The 20,569-nt window shown below is 49.4% G+C and overlaps 1 protein-coding gene across 2 annotated transcripts in view; it reads right to left on the bottom strand.

Annotated features, from left to right (window-relative positions):
• Positions 1 to 1,981: 1,981 nt before the first annotated feature.
• HIF3A (hypoxia inducible factor 3 subunit alpha) overlaps positions 1,982 to 20,569 on the bottom strand; it is a 29,330-nt gene continuing 10,742 nt past the window's right edge. The window contains exons 6-15 of one of the 2 annotated variants that reach the window (XM_065926355.1): positions 20,315 to 20,523; positions 18,623 to 18,729; positions 18,310 to 18,457; positions 12,400 to 12,518; positions 11,194 to 11,384; positions 10,010 to 10,114; positions 7,556 to 7,827; positions 6,068 to 6,185; positions 4,433 to 4,514; positions 1,982 to 3,010 (exon numbers count right to left, since the gene is read on the bottom strand). In XM_065926355.1, coding sequence (XP_065782427.1) covers positions 2,913 to 3,010; positions 4,433 to 4,514; positions 6,068 to 6,185; positions 7,556 to 7,827; positions 10,010 to 10,114; positions 11,194 to 11,384; positions 12,400 to 12,518; positions 18,310 to 18,457; positions 18,623 to 18,729; positions 20,315 to 20,523 — 1,449 coding nt within the window. In that variant the 3' untranslated portion in view covers positions 1,982 to 2,912. The remainder of the gene's footprint in view (positions 3,011 to 4,432; positions 4,515 to 6,067; positions 6,186 to 7,555; positions 7,828 to 10,009; positions 10,115 to 11,193; positions 11,385 to 12,399; positions 12,519 to 18,309; positions 18,458 to 18,622; positions 18,730 to 20,314; positions 20,524 to 20,569) is intronic. The other variant, XM_065926356.1, reaches the window with a different exon arrangement.

The following is a 20,569-nucleotide window of genomic DNA, read 5'->3' as shown; positions in this document are numbered from 1 at the left end:
GATACAGAAGGCTGAATCATTTCGCCCAGACACTAATACACGTAGGAGGAATTACAACCCTCCCCATACACAGGTTCACAGAATTATGTCACAGCGACCCACACAGAACGAAAACATCACCAGACACACAATGTTACATAGACCTACGTAGGAACACAGTGTCACACGCAGAGTCACAAATGGACACCCAGTACACTCACACCCCCTGAAGCAACCCTAGAGATGAGTCAACACACAGAGCTCCGGTGCCTACCAAGGCGAGATCTTTATGGAGGTGTAGAGATTATTGAGTTTCAGAGCCAGCATGGCTGGTCTGGCCCCTCCCCCCTCCCCAGCCCAGCCTAGGTCACCCCCTGAGGGAGAGAGGGGTCAGATCCTTCTCCCCCTCCAACATAGCACCGATCTGGACAGGCCATCTCTTGACGAAATGATGAGAAGTGCCTTCCAAAAAGGGAGTGAACTGGGTGGAGAGAGTGAGGCTTTCTCCTGTGGGAGATCAAGAAGAGCACCATCGTAGAAAGAAGTTTGGAGAGGGGCGGGGACATGAGGTGGCAGAGTCCTGAGGAGTCCGGGCCTCCTCCCCACCCCGCGATATGTCGATTGGGCTGTGCGTGAGCCTGTGCGGCTGGGGAAGTCTGGACTGTGAGGAAGCCCTGGATTCCCCAGGTACTTGGAGTTAAGTAAAGGTAAATATATGTCTGGGGGACTAAGGTGGGGAGTGGAGGGGGTCTGGGACAGAGAATTTTTAGGGATATGAGACTGAGATATGAGAGGCTTGAGCAGGAAGACCATTAGCCCAAGGACCTGGGGGGTCAGGGTCTGGAATGGAAAGACTTAAGACAGAGAGTAGTAACTGGAGCAAGTTGAGTTGGGTGGGAAGCCCAGAATAGAATTAGGAGGGTGGGATCTGAAATCAAACAGTCACGGGTTTTAAGATTTGGAACCAGAGGAATCTACAGGGCAAGGTCCAGATTCTAAAATCAGCTGAGTTCTAGAACCACAAGAATGTGGATCTGAAATCAGAGGCAGTTGGGAGGCTGTGAGATCTAGAACCAGAGATAAAGAATAAAGACTAGAATTTGAAAAAGTCTGAAGACCAAGTTCTAGAACCAGAGGGATTTGGGCGAGCTTAACCCTAGAAGCTTAGAGCTGTAAAGTCTAGAACCAGAAAAGTTGATAAAGCAAGGTCTGTAATCAGAAGATGTTTGAAGGCTGAGTTCCAGGTGGAGGGTAATTTGGAGTCATAAAATGTGGAATAAGAAGGAATTGGAGATTGTAAGGTCTAGTACCAAGGGAATTTCTAGGATGAGGCCTGAAATCAGAAGACATTTAAAGCCAGTTTCTAGCACCAGAGAAGAGCAAGATAATCAGATCTGAAATCAGAGAGTCTTGTAAATTGCAAGACATAGAGGTTTATGTATAGTCCAGAACCAGTAAGTGGTAGAGATCATGAGGACTAGAGTGAAGGAGAACTGGAATGTGGTGTCTAGTTCAAAAAGTACTAATTATAAGCTCAAAACATAAAACTCATATCTTCCTTTGGATGGGAAAAGCAAGTCTAGGAGTTGAAAAGGAAAAAGCTGGGCATCATGAATCAAAAATGATCTAGACGTTACAAAGTTTGGATTTGGAAAGAAATGCATCAAAGGTCAGGAAGACTAGCACCAATTGAGAGCTTGGGGTTGTGAGGTCCAACATCAGAGGAAATCTTTAGTCTTAAGAGCTGGAATCAGCAGGAGTGGGAGCATGTGCCATTGGGAACAAGGGAGAAGTGTGGGAAGAGCTCTAGAACCAGAGGAAGGCAGAGTTAGTTCTGGAAGCAGAGGATTCCGGTGGTCCTGCGCCAGAGGGGGTTGGAAGTTGTGAGCCTTAGAACCAGACAGCTTTGGAGACTGTGAAGAAGAAAGAGTAGGAAAGTGTAAACTCGAGAATGAGAAAAAGCTGAAGACTGTGAGATCTAGAATCCCAGTGGTTTGGAGGATGGGAGAGCTAAAGCAGACCACATTGGGCATCGTGCAATCTGGAGCCAGAGATGGATGGGGACGGCGGCACACCATCTAGAACCAGAGAATGTTGACGGTTGTACAGTCTAGAACCAGAGGAGGCTGGGAGTGGCACAGTCTAGAACCACAGAGGGTCAAAAGCTGAGTATGGACTAGAACCAGAAAGGGTTGGAGGTTGTATGGTCTGGAAGCAGAGGCAGGAGGCTACACCTGTGATAGAAAAACCAGCGATGGAGTTGGTGTCCAGGTCAGGCACCAGCTGGAAGTTCAGAGTGGAGGTGTGGACAGAGCTAGGTGGCTGCTTGGGAGGCTCAATGAGAAGTTATGGGGTATGGAGGAGGGGGCAGTTAGGCAGTTAGGTCTGGCCCAGGGGTCCCCCTTCCCCACTGACACCTATGATGAGAGGGGGAGGTCAGAGTCCCACATTCTTATAAACCCCGGGCAACTTGTAGCAATTAAAAACATACCATGAAAACATCAAAAATAAGAATGAGAGAAAGATGGATAGAAAGAAACGTGAATATGATTATCAATACACCCCAGAGTCCAGAAATACAGATCTGAACCCCAACTTCCCCCACCCCCCAATTACCGAAAATAAAGCCAAGAGAATTGAAGAAAAGGATGAGGTAACCAGGATTGAGAACCTCAAAGGAAGTCCTGAGTGAAGCAGGAGGGGGCCAGGGACCCCCTCCCAGAGGTCACTGAGCTGAGACCACCCCCGAGCGCCCCCCAATGGTGGGGGGCAAAAGGGTGGGGGCTGAGGTAGGCCCGAGGCGGGTGGGGGTCACCGAGAGGAGAGAGGGAACCCTTCTCCGGGCACCGCCATCCTGTGCGTTGGCTGCCGGCTTGGAGTATGGTTGACATCCTTTCTTGGGGAGGAGAAAGGAGAGGAGAAGAGGAGCTGACTCAGATGGCCTGGGCCAAGCCTGCTGCTAGCTGAAAGTGGCTCCTGGGCTGGGCCGTGTCCTCGTCCGGGTAGAGAGAGAGCAGGGAGGGGCCCGGGCCTGTGGGGGAAGATGGAAGGAAAACCAATGGGGAGGTATCACCCCAACCCGTCTTCCCTTCCAGACAGTTAAAAGCCTGACTGCTGGGACTTCCCTGGTGGTCCAGTGGTTAAGAATCCGCCTTCCAGTGCAGAGGACACGAGTTCCACCCCTTGTTGGGAAACTAAGATCCCGAATGCTGCTCGGTGCAGCCAAAAAAAATAAAATGGCAACCCCCCCCCCCCCCACTGCCAAACTCCTTTCCCCACTGCATGCACTGCTTTCCCCAGTAGCACTGTTTTTCATTACTGTATTTGTTTCTTTGTTCTGGACCAGCTCCCTCACTAGAATGTCAGCTCTGTGAGAGCAGGGAGTTCTGCCTGTTTCACTCCTAGGTGTGTCTCCAGCTCCTCAGACAGTACCTGGCATTTACTGTGTGTTCAGTGAATATTCGTTACACATATAAAGGAAAAGAATGAATCAAGGGACCATGGCCGTGGCTGAAATGGAGGATGTGATGCAGAGTGTCGTCTGAGATGAGGCAGTGGTCAGACCCCACGGAGACTAGAGTCCAAGCTGAGGGGCTGCCTCTTTCTGAAGGGCACTAGGGAGCCACGGAAGAACTTTGAGCAGAGGAAGACCAGGGTCAGAGTCATGCTTGAGAAAGCTCCCTCTGGCTGATGCCTAGAGGTTTCAGGGGAGCCATGGCTGTTGACAATGATGCTGGGAGCCACACAGACACAGCACTGCAGGGGGGCTCTGGAACCAGCATCACCACAAGGGCGAGCTTTTTGAGTGTTTCTTATGAAACCGGTCTCGGCAGCATCTCTACAAGTCCTCAAAACATCTCCTTAAAGTGTGAACTCTTACAATAGGCCCTCACAGAGGCGCTTCCCAGATGGTGCTACTGGTTAAGAACCCGCCTGCCAAAGCAGGAGATGTAGGTTCGATCCCTGGGTCCGGAAGATGCCCTGGAGGAGGAAATGGTGACCCACTCCAGTATTCTAATCCCATGGACAGAGGAGCCTGGCAGGCTACAGTCCCGGGGGTCGCAGAGTCGGACACGACTGAGCGACTGAGCATACTGTCACTAACAGAGGCAGGAAACCAGGACTCCAGAAGCAGAAACTTTCTCCCAGGGCCACAAGCTGGGAATGACCAAGGCGCAATCAAACAAGGGCTTTGGGAGACCTGGGCTCCACTTCCACCTCAGGGGGCAGGTTTGGCCAGCCCCTGCCTCCCTCAGGGCCTCTTCTTTCCTCCCACAGTGCCCCCCCCCCACCCCTGAGAAAGCAGGAGGGGCTGCCTGTTTCCAGTAAGGTCATGGGCAGGCACTGACAGCCCTCCACCACCCTCAGGTTCACCCCACCTTCTCTCAACCATCTAAGGCACCTCTCACGGGAGACAGGGACCCAGGGCCCGTCTACCCAGGTTGCTACTCACCCAGGGGCTCATTCAGTTCCAGGAGGTGGGTGCTGGGATCCTGCCGGCTCCCTGGGGCTGGTCCTCCTGTCAGAAGGAAGCTCTAGGAGACAAAGACAAAGCCGCCGTCATTACCACCATATCCAAGGAGGCAGGATGGTGCAATGCTTAAGGGCACCGTGGGGTCAGTGGCCACTTATCAGCTCTGTGACCTTGGGTGAGTGGTTGTCCCAGACATGCTCTGCGGCTCCTTCCAGAGCCTTGTTCTTCCCTTCTCCTGGGCCCCAGCAAGCTGACCTGCTCCCATGGACTCCATCTAGGTGCAGCCTTGCTGCTCCGTGTTTTCCCTTGGGGTTCACGATGATAGTGATACCAGCAGATGGTGATATCATCCCACGATGATGGGAGATACCAGCAGGCGGGAGGAGAAAGACCAGGGATATCTGATCTTCTAGCTGCTTCCCTGCGGGCTCTTCATGGGTTGGCTGTGTCCCTCCACTGAAGGTGTCAGCTCTTACCAGGTGGACCCTACTCTCTCAAGGATCCGGTCACCACCCCCTTGCCCTGTGCCTTTAGGCTAGAGGTGGTGTTGCTAATCCCAGGGTCTTGCCCACACCTTTACGAACAGTCCTGTTACTAAATTCTCCTTAATACCCCATTTGAACATGCTCTCTGTGTCCTGTCCAGACTCTGACTGATAGAGTTGCTTAACCTCTTGAGTGTAAATGTGAATAATAATACTTGGGAATTCCGTGGTGGTCCAGTGTGCCTTCACTGCTGAGGGCCCAGGTTTAGTCCCCGGTCAGGGAACTCAGATCCCACAAGCTGCCTGGCATGGCCAAAAACAAACAAATAAATTTAAAGAAAAAAAAGTAAAATAATTACTACTATTCAAGAGTGACTATAGGGATTGAATAATTTAATCATACTAGGCATTTAGTGCAGTCAGCGTCTGGCACGTGGTAGACACTAAATAAGTAAGAAACTGTTGATATTATCAACCTGATAATATACCCTCATGTTCAAACAGCTCTGTTCAGACTGAGAATTCAGGCTTTTGTTTGGTTGGTTTTTATACGACCATTTATCAACAGCCCACTAAGGAGCAGCTGAGGGCCTGATTTCATTGCATCTCATGCCAGTCCTATGGAATGTAACTATCCCCACTCTCCAGATGAGGAGACTGAGGCTCAGGGTGGTGACCTCACCCACACACCCAAGGTATCAGAGTTACTAGGTGACAGACCTGGGATTTGAACCCAACTCAGTCTGACTCTAGTGTCTGTACTCTTAAAGCTGCACAAATAATCCAAGGCCAGGACAGTGCTAGATTTACCAGGGGGCAGGGGGCGGGGAGTGGTTGCCATGGGAGCTGAGGTTTCCTACAGATACTCACCCTTGTCGTTTCTCCCCTTACTCTGCTTATTTTTTTTCTTCTTAGCACTTACCACCAACTTAGATCTATTTGCAAAGCCCTTTCATACTTACTGCCTGAGCCAGCAGATCAAGGGCCTACCCTTGACTGGATGACTGACCATCCATTTGACCTTCAGCCAGCCCCTGCCCTCCTTGTTTTTCCATCTCTAAAAACAATAGGTTTAAGCCTGCTAGGTTCTGAGGGTCAGAGAATCCCACACCATGCAATCCCATACATACCAGGCTGAGGGGAGGCAACAGGAAGTTTTCGGGTTCTGGGCTGGGGGATCGTTTGGGGGGTCTTATGCCCAGGAGCTCCACCTTCTCTGCCTCGTCTTCTGAGCTCGGGACCAGAGCCCTGGAGGGAGACAGGCAAGAATCTCAGGGCCCAGCAAACCTGGGCAGGTGTGGGCCCCAGTGTGCGCAGGTGAGGAGCATCCATTCACTCCCCCAAGCACCCGTTTATTACTTTACTCATCCACCCACCAATCCATTCATTCGTCTGTCTATCAATACATCTTCCCATTCATCTAGCCAATGACCCATCACTCACCCACATACCTATACAGCCTCCATCCATCTGACCTTCCATTCATCTACCTATCCATCCATCCACCTACTATACTCACTAATTTCCTCCCTCTCTTGTTTCACAAATCTTTGTTAGGTACCCACTGTATCCAGCTCTAGGCTGAGAGCCTTGGAAAATAATGAGATGTATCCATGAAAGCCTTGTAAGGATAGTTATGAGACCACCCTAGAGACTAATGGGCTCATGCCTGCAACTTGGAGAGCAGAAACTTGAGTATTAATAATAGGGATCTAGGGGGCTTCCGTGGTGGCTCAGTGGTTAAGAATCCGCCGGTCAGTGCAGGAGACACGGGTTCGATCCCTGGTCTGGGAAGATCCCACATGCTGCAGTGTAGCTAAGCCTGTGCACCACAGCTATTGAGCCTGCACTCCAGGGCTCGGGAGCGGCAACGACTGAAGCCCAAATGCCTAGAGTCCAGGCTCCACAATAAGAGAGGCCACCCCAGTGAGGAGACCAAGCACCTCAATGAAGAGTAGCCCCTGCTCCCTGCAACTAGAGAAAAGCCCATGCAGCAACGAAGACCCAGCACAGCCCAAAATAATTAGAATTGTTAAAGAAAAATAATGATCTAACATCTTTGAAAGGGGGACACGGATCCTCTTGAAATTATATGCGAAATTGTGTGTCGATATATGTATGTGTCAAGTTTCTTAGGAAGAGTGCGTGGCTTTCAACAGATTCTCAGAGGTGTTAGGAAATTTGGTTCTGGACAGTTTCTCTGACACCATGGCAGTGTCCTCTTCACTGTGACAAAAACTCACTAGGCCAGAAATATGTCCTAAAGGAGAGGTTGGCTGGTGGGATTTGAATAAACAATAAGAACAGTGGCAGGAACTCCAGAAGGAGGGCACAGCCCAGACAAAGACATAAAGATTGAAACAAACAGGCAAGTGCTGGGGACACCGAGGGCCTGGCTGGAGCAGAGGTCAGGGTGGGAGGAACGAGGAGGCATGAGGCTGAAAGTAGTGGGCAGGAGAAAGATGGGGTCAGGGACCTTCTCTCCACCTCCCTTTTATCTTAGTTCCCCGACCAGGGATTGAACCCACGCCCTCGGCAGTGAAAGCACAGATCCTAACCACTGGGCTGCCAGTGAATTCCCTCCTCTTCCTTCCTATCCCCGCTCGACTGCAGCTCACCTCTTCCGAGCCCCAACCATGGGGGAGGATGCTGAGGGGTCCCCTCTGGAAGGGCTGGAGCAACTCAGCCGGGGGTCACTCCCCCAGCGGGGCAGCAGGGAGGTCTCAGGGGTTGGGGGCGACATGCCGTGGAAGCTCCGAGCACGGGGCCGGGGGACAGCCCCTGGAGGTCTGTGGTAGGCCCTGGGTAGCTGCTCGCTGGAGTTGAGCTGAAAATCATCATCCATGGAGATGTAGGGGGCCAGCATCTCCAAATCCAGAGCATCGACGTCCTGCAGAGGGCAGGAGGGAGTTAAGAGCATGAGCTTTGGCCTTAGGTGGACCTGAGCTGGAGTCCCAGCTCCTCCACTTCTGAGTTGTGTGCCTGCCATCAAGGGTCTGAGCCTCAGTTTCCTCATCTGTAAAATGGGCAGAAGGACTCTGGTAGCCAGTTGCCAAGATGGCCCCCAAGGATCCTCACCTCTTGGTATTTAGGCCCTAGTTTAGTCCCCAGCTACCGTGTCCAGTCAATCCTAAAAGACATCAACCCTGAATATCCACTGGAAGGACAGATGCTGAAGCTCCAATACTTTGGCCACCCGATGCGAAGAGCTGACTTATTGGAAAAGACCCTGATGCTGGGAAAGATTGAAGGCAGGAGAAGGGGACGACAGAGGATGAAATGGTTGGATGGCATCACCGATTCAATGGACATGAGTTTGAACAAATAGGAAATAGGAAATAGGAAGCCTGGCGTACTGCAGTCCATGGGATCACAAAGAGTCAGACACAACTTAGCAACTGAACAACAACAACAAAGACCTTGGAAAGACAAAAGGTGGTCTCTAGAATACCCTCAGTCTGAGAAAAGGTACTCTCGAGTTTAAGGATGTACCTCATAGGTCTTCTCAACCAAACCTTAGAGCTTCTATTAAACTTCAGACCTCTGTCACTCAGCCATCTCAACAGAAGCCTTAAGTGGAGAAGTGGGTATGGCTTTTGTCTAGTGGAGTGAACTCCAAAGACACATAAACAGAAGCACCAGCAGCTTGGACTGAAAGGGAAAGAGATGGTATAAAATGAAAAGGGACCTCTGGACCATCAAAACTCTCTAAGGAGAAAGCAGGTTACAAAGGCCACTCAGCTGCAAACACATGCTACCTTTTTCTGAAAAAGGAAGGATGACTGAATTATGAAGAGCCCAGAGGGTAGAGCCAAGAACCGTGTAGAAAAACTACTGGGAAATACTAGGGATGAGTTCTGATCAAGGAACTGTTTGTTTGTTTGTTTTAATTGAAGGATAATTGCTTTACAATATTGTGTTGGTTTCTGCCGACATGACAAGCGACTTTTGACATTTGCCCAAATGGATTTCAAAGCTGCTATGGATCAGTGATCCACGTGTTGTTCCCCCCATTTTTTTGAATAGGAATATTTTGGCAGTTATTCTATGCCTGTCCCATCACTGGGTATTGGGAATGTAGATGGCAGACAACTTGTCTCTTTAGTTCAGAGGCCAGCAGATTGAGAGGAACTGTATTTAAGGTGCTCAGCCACACCCAGACCTGACTGAGGTGATGAGATTCTGGACTTGAAGTTGTAATGGGAAGAGACTTTGGGGGGCCTTGGGAGGGGTGAGTGTACCTTGTTTGAGGGAGAGACATGAATCACTGGGGGTCCCAAGGATCACTGCCTTCTGGCATTCCCACTTGTTTGTGCCTGCCTTCCATACTGTGCCACCGTTGGTCTGTCTGACCAATACAATACAGCAGAAGTGGTGGGATGTCACTTCTGAGATTAGGATATAAACGACCGAATCTTCTGTCTTGGGTTCTCTCTCTCTCTCTCTCTCTCGGATTACTTGCCTTGGGGGAGGCCAGCTGCCGTGCTGTGAGGATGCCTAGGCAGCCTCTGTGCAGGCCCACGTGGTGAGGAACTGAGACCTCCAGCCAAAGCTATGATGGACTGCAGCCTGCCAGCAACCATGTGCATGAATTTGGAAGTGGATCCTCTAGCCCCAGGTGACTGTGGCCCTGATTGAGAACTTGACTTCAACCTCAAGAAAGACTCAGATGAAACCATCTGGCTAAGCTGCTTCCCGATTTCTAATTCTCAGAAACTGTGCGACATAATAAATGTTTAAGGTACTGAGTTTTGGGGTAATTTGTTACACAGTGATAGATAGCTGATACATCAGGCCACTGTCATTTATCTCTCCAGACCGTCAGTCATCCAAACACTTTCCATCTATCATCCATCCAACAGTCTGTCTATCCAGTGACCCATTCATCCATCTATCTGGATACCTAAGCATTACCCATCCATCTCGCTACTATCACTCACCTAGTGAATTCAGTGACCCGTCTATCTATTCATCCATTCATCCCCTTAACCACTCCACCATCCTTCTCTAAAGCTTAGATATGTCACCCAGAACCCAGAGGTAAAGACCATTCCTTCCATGCTCGCCCTTACCTGAGCGATATCTAGATCTGTTTCCACTGCCTGCAGGTCCTTCCCAGAGGCCAGGACTGTGTGTGCATTCTCCACATCCACAAGTAGTTCATCTGGGAGATCAGCCTGTGGGGACAGAGAGTAGAGACTCAAGGAAATCTTGGGCCTGGGAGATGTTGGCAGTAAGGCAGTCTAAACATTTGAGCTCGGGTTAGAAGTGAGGGTCGTCAGTTGTCAGACAGCTGGGACACCAAGCGAGTCAAATAGCAAATGTGAGTTTCTGAACCTGGGTGTGCAAGTCTGAGTGCCTGGGTGTAGACTGGCAGAGCACACATCAGAGGTTCAAAAGACCGAAGTCTGAGGCCAAGATACTCAGGCCCTGACGGGTTAAAGGTCTTGGAGTCTGGGGGAGACAATGCAGAGTCCAGTTGTCCCAAGGGTAAAGGTGAGGTCAAAGGTCACCGTCTGTTTCTCTGGTGGAGAGAAGATATTTTGGGGGGTCATGAAGTTGGGGATAAGTAAAGTTAAGACTAGATAATATGGACCCCTGAGTCAAAGGTCAGCTTTCTGGACTCTTAAGTAAAAACAGTAACCATTATGGTCTATTGAAGTCTTTACCAAGTGCTTGTCATGAATGATATCACTGGACCCTTGCCATAACCAATGAGGTGCCTACGTGCTACTATCCTAATTTTACAGGTGAGGAAACCAAGGCCCCACTTTTCCTGGGTTACACAGCTCTACGTGGCAGAATCAGGGTTTGAATTCAGGCTTGAGTAATCTAAAACATCAGGCATTCTTGTCTCTGTGAGGTCAAAATTCAGAGAACCCAGGACTTCCCTAGCAGTGCAGTGGTTAAGACTCCGTGCTTCCGCTACAGGGGGTGCAGGTTCGATCCCTGGTCAGGGAACTAAGATCCCACATGCTGTGTGGTGCGGCCACAAAGTAAAAATTAAAAAAACAAAATTCAGATGCTTAGTCATAAGCCATGAGGGGTTACCCTTGCCAGTCCCAAACATCCTACATTTTGATCCAGATAACAGTTGAAAGAATCTGGAATCTAGATCTTGAAGGAACCCCAACTCCATCTCATCCCCAACCTTTCCACTCCACAGAGGAAGAAACTGACGCTCAGAGAATAGCAAGGTTCAAGCCAAAAACCCAAAAGCCTGGATCCTGAGGGCTGAAGTGGAGGGAATGCTTACCAGAAGAGGACTTTGGGGGCGCCGTGTGGCTGGGGGTGCGCTGGGGGTAGCGGCTACTGAAGTCCCATCCAGGATTGGTGCCAAGAGGCGACGGAGGTCAGGGCTACAGAACCGACGGGGGTCAGCGGCCAGGGCAGCCTCACTCAGGGCAGGGGGGTGCAGGAAAGCCAGGATCCGGGGACCAGAGGTGTCTGCAGGACACATCAAGATGCATAGGACACAGGAGGGTCCCTCAGAGTTGAGGGCAGAGCTTTCTGCCCACCTCAGGGAGCAGAACTGATGATATAATCAGCATGGACCCCATTCACAGCATTGGGAGCTGAGTGCTGGAGAAGACCTGCTGGGCCAGGTGCCATCCCTTCAGCGGCCCTGAAGGGTCCTAGGGGAGGGGCAACATGCAGTGGGGGCATACAGCAGATAGGGACAGTAGCAACTGGCCAGTGGTGGGGACATGTTTTAATGTTTCAGATTGACACAGCTGGACTGGGGCACAAAACTAACCTGATTCTCCAGTAGCACAGAACAGCCTTTGGCCATTTGGCTCTGGTGGAGGGAGGGTGAGTGGGCATGTTGGGGGAGGGAGCCGGCCCAAGACCCTCAGGGAGGTTCTAAGGACCCTAGAAGTCAAGATGGGGTCCCGAGCCAGTTCTAAGTCAGAAACGGAAAGGGTGTGGGTGACCTCATACCACACCCAGGAGCATGGGTTGCTAGCAACCCTTTGCAGATGAAGCCCTAAAGAACAATCAAGGAGGGAAACTCATTTATCCAGGATTGGAGGGGGAGGGTGATGCTATTAAACAGGAGAGAAGGAAGAGGTAAAAAGAAGCCAGATGTGGAAGGGTCAAGACTATTGGAAGCCAGAGTACAGTGAAGTGGGAGCAGGGAACAAATTGAAAGTGGGGACAGTTGGGGGTCACAGCAGGATCCAGACCACAGGACAATAAGACTGAAGCAATACAGGAGAAGAGGGAGGACAGAAAAGAGCATTCTGGGCAAAGGAAACTGCACGTGCAAAGGCCCTGAGGCAGGAAGAGTATTACGTTCCCAGAGCACTAAGGAAGCTGGTGTGGTTCAGAGAGTGAGTAAGAAGGGGAAGGAGACAGGAGGCAGGTCACACGGGGCCAAGTGGGTCAGACGAAGGCACTTGGGCTTTCTCCCAAGCATCCTGGGGACACAACCCCACCCAGCCCCAGCCCGGCCCCATACCAAGTCTGTCTCCAGGATTAGGGGCGTCCTTCTGAGAGGGGCTGCCCTGCTGAATGTGTCTGCGAGAGTGTCGCTCCGTTTGCTCCAGGGACAGCACCACTTCGGTCTCTTCCACCCGGCTGGGGTACAGGGCAGAAAGGGGAATGGGAGTCAGAGAGGGTGTCTGGCCCCACCCCTAGGCAGTCCCCCCCTAGTGATGTCCTGTTACAGGAGGCCATCTCATCCAGGGGTGGGAGGGCATTGTGCGGAAAATAATTTGCCATGCTGACTTGTTTTAAAGATTTAAATTTTGTTGACTGCTTTTTTTTTTTTTATTAAGAATAGCATTGAAAAGAAAGTTAAGGGTGTCTTCCCAAATTCCCTCTGTGGAAGGAAAGGCAGGAAAAAAAGAGTTGGCATTTAGCACAGCCTGGGAAGAGAGAAAGAGAAGAGAGAATAAGGGGCCACGAGGGGCAGAGAACAGGGAGATTGAAAGGCATGAGAACTAAATATTCTCTTTATAGACATTTACTTATAAACACATTCCTATAAATGTATTGATGAAGACTATATATGCACCATATTCTTATGTTACCAAATATGAAACATTTATAGGGCTATATTTTTATGAATAAGATTTTATTTAGGAAGCTTCTATTCATAGACATTTGCCACATTCAAAGGAAGGAATTTATAAATAAATGCTTCTGTCCCTCGTGTCTTCTGCCGCCCCCTCCCTCCCCAGCCTCCAGCTGCAGAAGCAGTCCAAATGTTCCCTCTGCAAACTGGGGAATGGGGCCCGAGTGGAGGACCAGACCCTCATTTGCATCTCCTTTGCATAACACTCTCCAGGACGGGGTGTGGGTGGTCCTTCCACCAGCTCTTCCAGAAGCTGGGACCCTGCCCCATCCTTACCCACCCCTTCTGGGCTGGAAGCATCCCAGTTGAGACTGGATCCAAAGCTACCCCACCCCTCTTGAAAAACAGAGGCTCATACAGTCGGGTGTACATGCACTCTGTACTCACAGGCACAGACAGGAACCCTCATGTACCCCCAGGTGTGTTCCTGCTCCGGTAGGCACACATACTGTCTACGCTGGGGCTAGCACACGTGCCTACATGCCACATGGGATGCACATATTCATTCCTTCCAGACCTTCCCTTGTTTGTGCTGTCGCTCAGTCATGTACAACTCTTTGTGCTCCTGTGGGCTGGAGCCCACCAGCTTCCTCTGTCCGTGGGATTTCCCAGGCAAGAATACTGGAGTGGGTTGCTATTTCCTACTCCAGGGGCTCTTTCCAATCCAGGGATTGGACCCACGTCTCTTATACCCCCTCCTTGCATTGGCAGGTGGATTCTCTACCACTGTGCCACCTCAGAATTCCTTTCCTAGACAACCAGAAATACTTAGTGGTTAAGAGCAAGGGCTCTGCAGCCAGCAGCCTGGGATTCAGATTCCAACTCTGCCACGTACAAGCTGTGTGACCTTTAGTCTATGGCGGAACCTCTCTGGGCCTCATTTTCCTCTTCTGTAAAGTGGGGATAAGAAGAGTACCTCCTCCCCATGAGGCCTAAATAAGTTAGTATATGTCAAATGCATAGAACTGTGGCACAGGATGAGCTCTATATATTTGCCATTATTGTTTACTGAGTAATTACTATGTGCCAGGCACTGTTCTAGACACTGGAGATTCAACAATGAACAAGACAGACAAGACTTTGGCTCTCATGGTGGGAAGTGCTAGTGGGAAAAGACAGACCTTAAGTAAAAGACATTATTTGTTAGTAAATGTACCTATGTCGCCGTTGTTGTTTAGTTGCTAAGTCATGTCTGACTCTTTGTGACCCCATGGACTGACTGTAGCTTGCCAGCCTCCTCTGTCGATAGGATTTCCCAGGCAAGAATACTGGAGAGATCTGCCATTTCCTTCTCCAGGGGATTTTCCCGACCCAGGGATCAAACCTGCATCTCCTGCATTGGCAAGCGGATTCTTTACCACTGAGTCACCAGGGAAGCCCTATCTATGTAATTACAAAATGTATTATACATCTTTTCAGTAAACAAAGCACTTGAAACATGGCTGGTTGGACCTGAGATATACTGTCATGTAAACAGCTTTCCCAGTGGCTCAGCGGCAAAGAATCTGCATGCAATGCAATCCCCAGGTCGGGAAGATTCCCTGGATAAGGAAATGGCAAACCCGCTCCAGTCTTCTTGCCTGGAGAATCCCATGGACAGAAGAACATGGCAGGCTACAGTCCACAGGATGGCAAAGAGTCGGACATGACTGACGTGCCTGAGCACGCGGAGCAGGTCAGTGTGAAACACACCCCAGAGACTTTCCTGGTGGTCCAGCGGCTAAGAGTCCATATTCCCAATGCAGGGAGCCTGAGTTCGATCCCTGGTAAGGGGACTAGATCCCACATACTGCAACTAAAGATCCCACATGCCCCAGTGAAGATGGAAGAACTCTCATGCCACCTGGGAGCAGCCAAATAAATAAATAAAATACTAAAAATAATAAAACAGAATACACACTAGATTGAAAATTTGAGTATGAAAAAAGAATCTAAAAGTCCCAATAATTTTTAGGGGACTTCCCTGACAGTCCAGGGGTTAAGACTCCAAACTTCCAGACCTTTCACTGTAGGGACCTCAGGTTTGATCCCTGATGCAGGAATTAAGATCCCACATCCCACTCAGCATGGCCAAAAAAATCTTTAAAACTTTTGAAATAATAATTTTTAATATCAATTATATGTTGAAATGATATTGTATGCATTAGAATATGTACACATGTACCTATAACATAATGTACAATAATTTAATAGTCTATTATTAATTACATTAATCCATATAGTCAAAGCTATGGTTTTTCCAGTAGTCGTGTATGGATGTGACAGTTGGACTATAAAGAAGGCTGAGTGCCAAAGAACTGATGCTTTTGAACTGTGGTGTTGTAGAAGACTGTTGAGAGTCCCTTGGACAGCAAGATCAAACCAGTCTGTCCTAAAGGAAATCAACCCTGAATCTTCCTTGGAAGTACTGATGCTGAAGCTGAAGCTCCAATACTTTGGACACCTGATGTGAAGAGCCGACTCACTGGAAAAGACCCTGATGTTGGGAAAGACTGAAGACAAAAGGAGAAGGGTCCTCCAGACCTGCATTGGGTCAAAACTCAGCTAACTGTGTGACATCAGGCAAAGGACTTCCCCTCTCTGGTCTTCAGTTTTCCCTCCTCAAAAATAGGGATCGAGGAACCTCCTTGGCGGTCCAGTGGTTAAGAATCTGCTTTCCAATGTAGAGGATGTGGGTTCAATCCCTAGTCAGGGAACTAAGATCCCCCATGCCTCAGGGCAACTAAGCCCACACTGCCACAACTAGAGAGCCTGCTTGCAGCAAATGACTGAGCCCACGCGCTCTGGAGCCCATCCACCACAACTAGAGAGAAACTCACACGCCTAAACGAAGACCCTGCATATGAACTAAGATCTGATGCAGCCAAAAACAAAGAAATAAATGATCTGTTAAAATGGGCATCGAAATAACGGCTGTGCCTCGTGGGCTTCTTGTGAGCGCAAAGCCCACGGTGTAGAATGCTGTAAGTGTCCCGTGCAAGTGAGTTTTATTTTTATGGCGTAGGTGCTACCGGCACTGGAAGGAGGCTTAGGGGTGGAAGAGGAGGGATGGGGTCTACAAAGTGTCAGCACTCAAGCAGGCACAGAGAGCCACACAGCTGCATGCCACACAATATTCATACTCAATGCTTCTCATCTCACAGTTAACCCCCTTTCAAATCAGAATCTTTGAATAACTTGCAGCCTTGAGAAGAATCAGAGCAAAGGAGAGGGAACCTGTTACTGAGTAACCTCCTATTCATGCTTCATCCATTTTCTCCCAGTAAAACTGAACTCCCCAGGCCTGCTCTTTGCTTAGAGGGCGAAAGATTGAAATTCCAGGGCCTGGCCACCCAAAGGCAAGTCTTCAAAATGAATAAAAGGAGCTTCCAGAAAAGATAAGAGGGCAGGTCCCCTCTCCTTTGCTCTGATTCCTCTCAAGGCTACAAGTTATTCAAAGATTCTGATTTGAAAGGAGGTTGATGGGAGAGCATTTCAAAGACCAGGCTTGTTTTCCTGTGTATGAAGATTTGCATAAATATTCCTGTTATCAACCTCTGTTTTCTAATACAATCTCTTCTTGATCAAAAAGACCCTGGGAGGGACTTCCCTGGTGGTCCAGGGGCTAAGACTCCATGCTCCCCAAGCAGGGGGCCCTGGTTTGATCCTGGTCAGGGAACTATATCCTGCATGCTGCAACTAAGAGTTCATATGCCACAACTAAGACTTGGCTCAGCCAAGTAAATTAAAAAAAAAAAACCCAAGGAAACTCCTATGGCTTTAGAAATGAATGCCATGTCCTGGGAGACAGACTTCAAAGAAAAGCTGTAATTCTCTGTCTTGGGTGATAATTAGCTGCCCTTGTCACACGTTGTCATGGTGAAAAACTTCTAAGATGCATGATGGAAGCGGGGAGGAGCCTATGCTTTACCACTACACGCTCATTAGAATCGTTCTCATGAAGACAGAGGAAATCAACCCTGAATATTCACTGGAAGGACTGACGCCGAAGCTCCAATACTCTGGCCACCTGATGCGAAGAGCCAACTCGCTGGAAAAGGAAAAGATTGAAGGCAAGAGAAGGGGGCGGCAGAGGGTGAGATGGTTAGACAGCATCACCAACTCAATGGACATGAATCCGAGCAAACTCCAGGAAATAGTGAAGGACAGAGGAGCCTGGCTTGCTGCAGTCCACATGGTTGCAGAGTCGGACACAGCGACTGAACAACAATGAAAACAAAAACAGACAATGTAAAATAAAATGCTGGCAAGGATGCGGAGGAACTAGAACCCTCACACAATGCTGATGGGAATTCAAAAGGGTACAGCCACCTTAGAGAGCAGTTTGGCAATTTCTTCTGAAGTTAAGCATACACCGACCATAGGACCCATCCATTCCATTTCAAGGTGTTGATCCAAGAAGAATGAAAACATATGACCTCACAAAATCATGGATGAGAATGTTTACTTTTCTCGTAATCACCCCAAATAGACAACAGTTCAAATGTCCTCCAACTGATGAATGGTTAAACAGCAGTCCATACATATTCATAGCATAGATTACCTAGCATCAAAAAGGAACTGATGGATACACACCACGACATAAATTTAAAATCTATTAGGCTAAGTGAAAGAAGCCAGGCTCCAAGACTACATATTACAGAATTTCATGTACATGACATTCTAGAAAGGCAAAATTCTAGCATCAGAGATTAGATCACTAGGGGGTGGGCTGAGGTTCACTATATAAGCATTTTGGGGGGTGATGAAACTACTCTAGAGCTTTTTTTTTTTTTTACCTTACTGTGAAGTTTGTGGGATTTTAATTCCCCAACCAGGGACTGAACCCTGGCCCCAGCAGTAAAAGTCAAGAAATAAGTCAAGTCCTAACCATTGGGCTGCCAGGAAATTCCCTACTCCATAGCCTGACTGTGGTTGGGGTTACACGATTCGTGCATTTGTCGAAACTCACAGAACCACATACAAAAAAAGAGTGAATCTTCTCATGTAAATTACATGTCAGTTTTTTAAAAGGTCCTAAGATTCAGCTGTCTTATTATAACTTGAAAATAGTTTCATTTCAATGAAACTTGAAATAGTTTCATTTAAATTACCAGTACCTGCTCATATATTTGTGTCTACATGCCGATGCCTGTGTGTGATCAGTCACACACGTTTTACATACATGTGCACACTTCCTCTCACACATGTGTGCACCGTACACATGCACACTTGTACATATACACACATACCTGGTCATACATATGCAGACCAGACCCATGCACACAGACATCCCACCTCCTTCCCGCTTACCTGATCAGGAAGTGGACGCAGACGATACTCTCAGATTGGGGACCCCGGCCCCCTGACACCACTGTGGCCTGGGTCTGGGTCCACAGGTAGCCACCACTCCGGGCCAGGAAGCGGTACTGCCCCGTTACTGCCTGGCCCTTGCTCAGCACTGGGGAGGGGCATGGGGAGGGGTTAGGGAAACTGAGGCGAGAAGGCAGTGGGGGCAGGGCATGGGGTATGAAGGGTCAGGGAAGAGAATGCTCCCTGGGGCTTGGGGAGCGCGGAGCTGGTGGTGGCTGGTGTTGTCCACCGGAAGTGGAACCTGAACACATACATGTATGGATGCTCTGGCCGACTGCATCCGAGTCGAGCGCGTGGATGTACTCGTAGGCAGAACAGCCAATCAGGTCGTCGGGGCTGTAGCCGGCAACCTCCGCGATCCTGAGGTGGGTGCAGTGGAGCCTAGGTCAGTTCAGCTGGCTAAGGTGGAGGGTGGGTGAAAGGAAGGAGAGGCGGGCCACGGGGATGAAGCCAGCAAGAGAGGGACAGGCTTGTAACAGAGAGGAAGGGCGAGCAAGGGATAGGAAAAGGAGTGTGGCAGACTGAATAAAGGCCCCTGAAGAAGTCTCCGTCCTAATTCCCTGAACCTGTGAACATGCTACCTTCTATGGCAAAAGGGATTTTGTAGATGTGATGAAGTTAATTATCTTGAGATGGAGAGATGATCCTGGATCCCCTGGGTGGGCCCAATGTAATTACGGGAGTCCTTACACGAGGGGGGAGCACACGGTCAGAGAACAGAAGATGCGATGATGGAGGCGGAGGTGGAAGTGACCTGCTTTGAGGTGGAGCGAGGGGCCACGAGCCAAGGGATGTAGGGGGTCCCCAGAAGCTTCTAAGGCAAGGAAACGGATTCTTCCCTGGAGCCTCTGGAAAGAACACAGTCCTTGATTTTCATTTCATAAGACTCATCGCAGACTTGTCACCTCCAGAACTCTGAGATAGACAATATATGTTGTTCTGAGCCACTACATACGTGTTAATATGATACAGCAGCCATAGGAAATTAATAGTGGAGGAGCATGCACGCGTGACCAGCGTGCGTGCATAAGGAGCATGCATGCATGCATGCTCAGGCGCTTCAGCCCTATCCGACTCTTTGCAACGCTATCGACTGTAACCCGCCAGGCTTCTCTGTTCATGGGATTTTTCAGGCAAGAACACTGGAGTGAGTTGCCATGCCCTCCTCCAGGGGATCTTCCTGACCCCGGGGATCGAACACGCAGCCCTGCATTGCAGGTGGATTCTCTGCCCACTGAGCCACCTGGAAAGCCTGAATAGGGGAGAAGAGAAGGTAAAAATGGGGAGAGCGATGAAAAGAAAGACAAAAGAGAACGTGAAATAAATAGGAGAGGGGTAGAGAAAGGAAAAAAGAACATCACAAAAAGAAAAATAAGAGAGAACGAATAGAAATAAAAAGTAATCGTGATGATAATGATTTTCAAAAAATAGGCACGTCTAGACTACTCTGCATCAGGCAACTCACTGAGTGCTCAGAACACCTGTTCTAAGTAGGCTCTGTTCTCACTTCACAGGACAGATGAGGAAAGTGGGGTACAGAGAGGTAAGGTACTTTGGCCAAGGATGCACAGCCAGCATTTGAACTCGAGCAGTCTGAACCCAGATAAGAAGACCCACATATGGGGAACTTCCCTGGCAGTCCAGAAGTTGAATCCACGTTTCCATGCAGGGGGCTCAGGTTCGAACCCAGGTCAAAGAACTAAGATCCCCCATGACCAGAGGCATGACCAAAAATTAAAAAAAAAAAAAAAGAAGACCCACAGACAATTTAGAGACAGGCAGACACATCAAGACAGAGAGAGATGGAGTCAGAAAGCCGGAAACAGACCAGAGGGAGAAGCTGGCGGTGGGGGGTAGGACAGGAGATGGTGAGTGAACTTGGGCAGAAAGGAAGACGAGGAACTGGGGTTGGCAGGTGGTGGGTGGGCTTCTGTCTCCTGCCCACCTCTCATCACAGTAGGTGAACTTCATGTCTAGGCTGTGGCGGCTGAGGAAGGCCCCTCGGCCCAACGGGGGCTCCAGGCTGCCAGGGTGGGGGATGGCTTCACAGATTAGCACCAGGCATTGCAGGGGGGGCTCCAAGTTGGGACTCCCAGCCGGGGAAGTCTGTGCTGGGGGCTTGTAGACCCTCATGTGTCCAGAACAGTGTAGTACCTGGTGGGGGTAGTTGAGGGCAAGAGGGTGATGCACCTGGGCCTAG

The sequence above is a fragment of the Muntiacus reevesi genome, chromosome 2, assembly GCF_963930625.1.
Source record: "Muntiacus reevesi chromosome 2, mMunRee1.1, whole genome shotgun sequence".
NCBI classification, from domain to species: Eukaryota; Metazoa; Chordata; class Mammalia; order Artiodactyla; family Cervidae; genus Muntiacus; species Muntiacus reevesi.
This window is presented reverse-complemented; position numbering and strand designations above follow the sequence as displayed.